The sequence below is a fragment of the Bison bison genome, unplaced genomic scaffold, assembly GCF_000754665.1.
Source record: "Bison bison bison isolate TAMUID 2011002044 unplaced genomic scaffold, Bison_UMD1.0 scf7180017864072, whole genome shotgun sequence".
Taxonomy (NCBI): Eukaryota; Metazoa; Chordata; class Mammalia; order Artiodactyla; family Bovidae; genus Bison; species Bison bison.
In genome coordinates this window covers 6,036,860-6,043,452 of record NW_011494644.1, presented here as the reverse complement: position 1 = coordinate 6,043,452, position 6,593 = coordinate 6,036,860, and the positions used below count along the sequence as shown (strand labels likewise).

The 6,593-nt window shown below is 48.9% G+C and overlaps 1 protein-coding gene across 2 annotated transcripts in view; it reads left to right on the top strand.

Moving 5' to 3' along the window:
* EARS2 (glutamyl-tRNA synthetase 2, mitochondrial) overlaps positions 1 to 6,593 on the top strand; it is a 35,339-nt gene that overhangs the window by 13,397 nt on the left and 15,349 nt on the right. For both annotated transcript variants that reach the window (XM_010837204.1, XM_010837205.1), the window contains exons 4-5: positions 2,096 to 2,568; positions 3,899 to 4,007. In XM_010837204.1, the coding sequence (XP_010835506.1) occupies positions 2,096 to 2,568; positions 3,899 to 4,007 (582 nt within the window). The remainder of the gene's footprint in view (positions 1 to 2,095; positions 2,569 to 3,898; positions 4,008 to 6,593) is intronic.

The window sequence follows — 6,593 nt, the reverse complement described above, 5'->3', positions numbered from 1 at the left end:
CCCCCGCATTCCAGGGTGGGGAGGACACAAGACAGAAACACCAGGAGGAGTATCTCTGGGGCCGGGTCAGCTCTGCCTGCTGCACTGGGCCTCAGGCGTGTGAGGTCATTTAAATTCTCTCTTATTTGGGGACTTCCTGGTGGTCCAGTGGCTGAGATGCTGCACTCCCAATGCCGGGGGCCTGGGTTCAATCCCTGGTCAGGGAGCTGGATCCCACATGACGCAACTTCAGAGTTCACGTTGTTTAGTCGCTCAGTCGCATCCAACTTCTGCGACCCCATGATCTGTAGCCTGATCCCATGGACTGTAGCCTGCCAGGTTCCTCTGTCCATGCAGTTTCCCAGGAAAAAATACTGGAGTGGATTGCCATTTCCTTCTCCAGGGGATCTTCCCGACCCAGGGATCAAACCTGCGCTTCCGTGTCTCCTGCATCGCAGGTGGATTTTTTTTTTACTGCTGAGCCACCTAGGAAGAGCAAGAGTTCACATGCCACAACCGAAAAAAAAGATCCCGCGTGCTGGCACAGCCAAGTAAATGTTTTAAAATAATCCTCTCTTGTTAGATGAGTAAAATCTGTCTCATGTTCAGGAAGGTGTATATGCAAAGATCTGTCCCAGCCCTGACTCTGGCTCTCCAATTCCTTCTCCAGAGACAGTCCAAAGGTGTCTCCTGCAGAGACATGCAGTGCAGACCCTGATGAATGTGTGCCATTTCCCCTCCTTCTCTGCTCAATTGGTATCACACATATCGTATCATGCAGCTTATAGATGCCACTGACTGTGATGAAGATCAGTCTGTGTGAGTCCATAAATTTCCTTACGCTTGCAAACTATTCTGTCACAGGGCTGAGTCCTCACTCACTTCATCAGTTCCTTACTAATGAACATTCATGTTACTCCTAATCTTTTGTATTAAAAATTGAGGGTGCTGAGGAGCAATGTTGATGTCCATCATTTTGCATGTCTGTAGAGTGTGCGTGCTGGGTTACCTCCCTAGATTTGGAGTTTCAGGGTCAGTTTGCGGCTTTGATAGATACTGTATAGTGGCCCTTTATTAGCTTGTATTCAAGCTAATAGCATTGCATTCAAGTTCCAATGTCAGTGAACTCTTTGGACACGGGCTTGGATATTCATACAAGGTCATGACATTCACTGCAGCATTGCTTTTTAAATCATAAACAGTCTTTTTGCCCTTTGACAGGTTATTTTTTTTAAATTACCATCATGCTCTGTCTTGGAATCCACGAAGCCATTTATGATTGAACATTTAGGTCAGTGTCAAGGACAGTGCTTTCAAGTGTTACATTTGTGTGTCAGGACACTTCTGGGAGCAAGTAACAAATACTGTTTAAAATGGACAAACTGGAGCTTCTCATACTTTAATGTGCAGAAGAATCACCTGAAGATCTAGTTAACAGGCAGCTTCTGATGTAGCAGGTCTTGGGAGGGGCTGAGATGCTGCATATCTGACAGGCTCCCAAGTGAGGCTGATGCTGGCGGTCCACAGACCACATTTGAGTAATCAGAGCATAGACCACGTAGACATTTGTCTTCTCATTCAGCCGGAGGTGTGGGACTCCAGGACGAAACCAGCAGCTCTGAGAAGGCGGGACTCTGTTGTTTTCTTTCTGCCTCCCTTGCTGCCTCCCTCCCTCAGTCAGTTCCAAGTGGCTGCTGCAGCTTGTGGCTCACTTGGAGAGAAAAATCTTTCCCAGAATCTTCATCATCCCCTACCTGCCAGGCGTACATCTCTTTGAATCTCAGTGACTAGAATGGTCCAGTGTGGACGGGTCAGTTGTATAGAGGAATAGGATTGCACACTTAGCAACACCCCTCGTGATTCACCCGCTTGGATGACATTTGACAAGGAAGAATATCAAGCAAGGAAGAAAGGAAACAGACTTGAGCCTTCTGTGCTGTGTTATTACACTTAGTTCTCCCACACAACAACCTTATTATCCCCATTCAAGACTGAAGAAACTGCTGAGAAAGCTAAATGACCCGCCCAGGGTCACAGTTATCAGAGACATGGCTAAGGCTCACGCCCATCATCAATGCTCTTAGTAACTCTTAGCTCCCGCTCTGCTTCCCAACAGGTATGACAATCGGTGCCGGAGCCTGAGCCAGGCGCAGGTGGCCCAGAAGCTGGCCACGGACCCCAAGCCTGCCATCCGCTTCCGCCTGGAGGGGGAGGCGCCAGCCTTCCAGGACTTGGTATACGGCTGGAACCGGCATGAGGTGGCCAGCGTGGAGGGGGACCCAGTCATCCTGAAGAGCGATGGCTTCCCCACGTACCACCTGGCCTCCGTGGTGGACGACCACCACATGGGCATCAGCCACGTGCTGCGGGGCTCCGAGTGGCTGGTCTCCACCTCCAAGCACCTGCTCCTCTACCAGGCCCTGGGCTGGCAGCCCCCACAGTTTGCCCACCTGCCTCTGCTCCTCAACAGGGATGGCAGCAAGCTGTCCAAGAGGCAAGGGGACATCTTCCTGGAGCATTTTGCTGCCACTGGCTTCCTGCCGGACGCCTTGCTCGACATCATCACCAACTGCGGTTCAGGGTTTGCAGGTACCCACTCCCCTGAGAGGTCCTGGCGGGACCATAGTTGTAAGGAGCTGGGGCCTTGGGTCAGGCTACCTGGCCTTCAGTCCCAGCTGTGCTGTCCAAAGGCTGTGTGATTTTTTTTTTCTAGTTTTATTTATTTTATTGTGGTTTGCGGGCTTCTCACTGTGGTGGCTTCTGTTGAGGAGCACAGGCTCTTGGTACATGGGGCTCAGTAGTTGTGGCGCACGGGCCCAGTTGCTCCGAGGCGTGTGGGATCATCCTAGATCAGGGGTCAAACTGGTGTCCTCTACATTGCAAGGTGAATTCTTAGACACTGGACCACCAGGGAAGCCATGGCTGTGTGGTCTTATATGAGTTCTTTCTCTTTATTTGTCCACCATTTATTGAGCCAGTAATCTCTGGTCTCAAAGGAGCTTATGATCTGTGAGCCTTGGTTGCCTCATCTGTAAAATGGAGCTAATTAAGTGTCTTCCTCTCTGAGTTAAGTTCGGGTTCACTGAGCTCCTATGGGGCACCAGCACAGTATCTGCTACATGATAAGCACAAAAACCACAGATCCTGTGATTATTGCGGTTATTAGAGTAGAGTAAGTATGTACTCTGGGAGTATTACTAGTATTAGTGTGAGCCTAGTTTATTCCAAGCTTGACCCAAGACGTCAGGCCCACATCTTGATGACGCACAAAGTAGAATGACCTTTGGTCAGGGGTGGTTTCTGAAAACATGGCCATAAATAGTCTGCCTACTGCTTTTTCTGCTCTTGTCTTATTTAAGCCTTAAAATACCCATGAGAGGGATGTATTATCACCACTTTGTTAGAAGCTTATGAGGCCCAGAGAGGTTGAGTAACTCACCAGAGTGACACAGCTAGTGAAGGATGTGGCACAGGCGCAAAGCTGACCAGGAGGCCACTGACTGCGTGGGATGGAGCTGCGGCTCGAGGGAAGCAGCTCCTGGCTCAGCTTTCTCACTCTGGCTGCAGTTTGAAATCCCCCAGGAAGCTTGTAAAGTACACTTCTGCTCACACCCCATCTAAAACCAGTCAATCAGGATCCCTGGCGCATAGCCAGACAGTTGAGCAGGCTGTTCTTGCAGCTCATGTCTTTGAGGGCAGTGAGGGTTGATTTGGGCAGATTTTATTTTCAAGCTTTCCCCCTTAGTGACAGAACCCTTTCTGCAAATGAAAGCTCATCCAGACCCTTGATACATAAAATGAATAGAAATCAAATCTGTTTGGTCACCCTTCCTTGTGATTGAAAATGCAATGGTGATGGGTGGTTTACAAGGGGAATGGGGTGTTGGAACACTGAGCAGCTGGGCCTCTTCACTTGCAGAGAACCAGATGGGCCGGACCTTGCCAGAGCTGATCACACAGTTTGACCTGAGCCGGGTCACCTGCCACTCAGCCCTGCTGGACCTGGAGAAGCTTCCGGAATTCAACAGGTGAGCGGGGAATCTGGAGCATTTGCCCCTGGGAGGAAAGGGCGCACCTGCTGATGCTGGGTCCCCATGGCAGATGTTTTAGTGGGGTCTGGAGTCACACTTGATTTTGACTGTGGTCTTAGGCGTCTAGTGCTGTGCGACCACAGGTAAGTCACCTAATCTCTTCGAGCCTCTGTTTCTTCTTCTCTAAAATGGGACTATTACCTTGTGACAACAACTCCTGCATGGTCTCTCCCTCCATCGGGCCAGATCCATGGTGCCAGACCCTAGCAGGCTCCTCCAGCACTGGAGGTGTAGAGGCGGCCTCAGAACTGAGAGCTCAGGGATCGTGAGGCTGCCTGCCTTGGCCTCGGAGCACTGTCGGGGTGATGGGGCAGAGGCCAAAGGAGTGGCCCCTCTATCAGCTGCTCTGGGGAGCAGGGATCCAGCAAAGAGAGGTATCTGGGTTTGTTTGCTGTCCTGTTCCATGACCAGCCCCAGGTTCTGGGCTCATGTGAAGGCTGGAATGGTAATACATTTTTTTAACTTGCTGAGAATTTTTTTAAAAAATGGGGCCAATAATAGTACTGGCCTTGTGCCACTGTTCAGTTAAATTAAGCCTCAAGCTATTTTGCACAGAGAAAGTGCTCAGTAAGATGGCACGTTTGTTCTTTGTCATCAGTGTTACGCTTGATCAGCCTCTCCCCAACCCAGCCAGGACAGTGAGTGAGTGCTGTCTCTTGCCATGTTTTTCACATTTCAAGTAGTTCTTCCCTCTGAGGGTTTCCCTGGTGAGTCGGTGATAAAGAACCCGCCTGCCAACTCAGGAGACACGAGTTCAATCCCTGGGTTGGGAAGATCCCCTGGAGAGGGAAATGGCAACCCATTCCAGTATTCTTGCCTGGGAAATCCCATGGACAGAAGAGCCTGGTGGGCTATAGTCCATGGGGTTGCAAAAGAATCAGACACAACTTAGAGACTGAACAACACGACCATAACTTCTCTCTGAAACCTCCAGCCACAGTTACAGTTTGGATCCCTGTTGCCATATCTTGGGCTAAGGGCATTAGTGGGAAAGCCAACGGACGGGTCTGTAGTTAGGGGGGCTGGGACTCCTAGATGCCTCCTCTTGAGCTTGTCTGGGGACAGGCTCTCAGTATTTTACTTGCGTGAGCCCAGGGGGTTCACGTCAACTGCATTTGCCTCAAGGATGTTACTTCCCCCATAAGTTGGGTTCACTTGTATGATTTTGCCCTGTTGTGCATTTAACAAGAGCAAGATGTCAAGAAGTTAAATGATGAGGCAGGTTCAAGTTCATACTGTCAGAACAGATTAGATCAGATCAGTCACTCAGTTGTGTCCGACTCTTTGCCACCCCGTGAATCGCAGCACGCCAGGCCTCCCTGTCCATCACCAATTCCTGGAGTTCACTCAGACTCATGTCCATCAAATCAGTGATGCCATCCAGCCATCTCATCCTCTGTCGTCCCCTTCTCCTCTTACCCTCAATCCCTCCCAGCATCAGAGTCTTTTCCAGTGAGTCCATTCTTCGCATGAGGTGGCCAAAGTACTGGAGTTTCAGCTTTAGCGTCATTCCTTCCAAAGAAATCCCAGGGCTGATCTCCTTTAGAATGGACTGGTTGGATCTCCTTGCAGTCCAAGGGACTCTCAAGAGTCTTCTCCAACACCACGGTTCAAAAGCATCAATTCTTTGGCACTCAGCCTTCTTCACAGTCCAACTCTCACATCCATACATGACCACAGGAAAAACCATAGCCTTGACCAGACGAACCTTTGTTGGCAAAGTAATGTCTCTGCTTTAGAATATGCCATCTAGGTTGATCATAACTTTCCTTCCAAGGAATAAGCGTCTTTTAATTTCATGGTTGCAGTCACCATCTGTAGTGATTTTGGAGCCCAGAAAAATAAAGTCTGACACTGTTTCTACTGTTTCCCCATCTATTTCCCATGAAGTGATGGGACCGGATGCCATGATCTTCGTTTTCTGAATGTTGAGCTTTAAGCCAACTTTTTCACTCTCCACTTTCACTTTCATCAAGAGGCTTTTTAGTTCCTCTTCACTTTCTGCCATAAGGGTGGTGTCGTCTGCATATCTGAGGTTATTGATATTTCTCCCAGCAATCTTGATTCCATCTTGTGTTTCTTCCAGTCCACCGTTTCTCATGATGTACTCTGCATATAAGTTAAATAAACAGGGTGACAATATACAGCCTTGACATACTCCTTTTCCTATTTGGAACCAGTCTGTTGTTCCATGTCCAGTTCTAACTGTTGCCTCCTGACCTGCATACAGATTTCTCAAGAGGCAGATCAGGTGGTCTGGTATTCCCATCTCTTTCAGAATTTTCCACAGTTTATTGTGATCCACACAGTCAAAGGCTTTGGCGTAGTCAATAAAGCAGAAATAGATGTTTTTCTGGAACTCTTGCTTTTTCCATGATCCAGAAGATGCTGGCAATTTGATCTCTGGTTCCTCTGCCTTTTCTAAAACCAGCTTGAACATCAGGAAGTTCACGGTTCACATATTGCTGAAGCCTGGCTTGGAGAATTTTGAGCATTAGTTTACTAGCGTGTGAGATGAGTGCA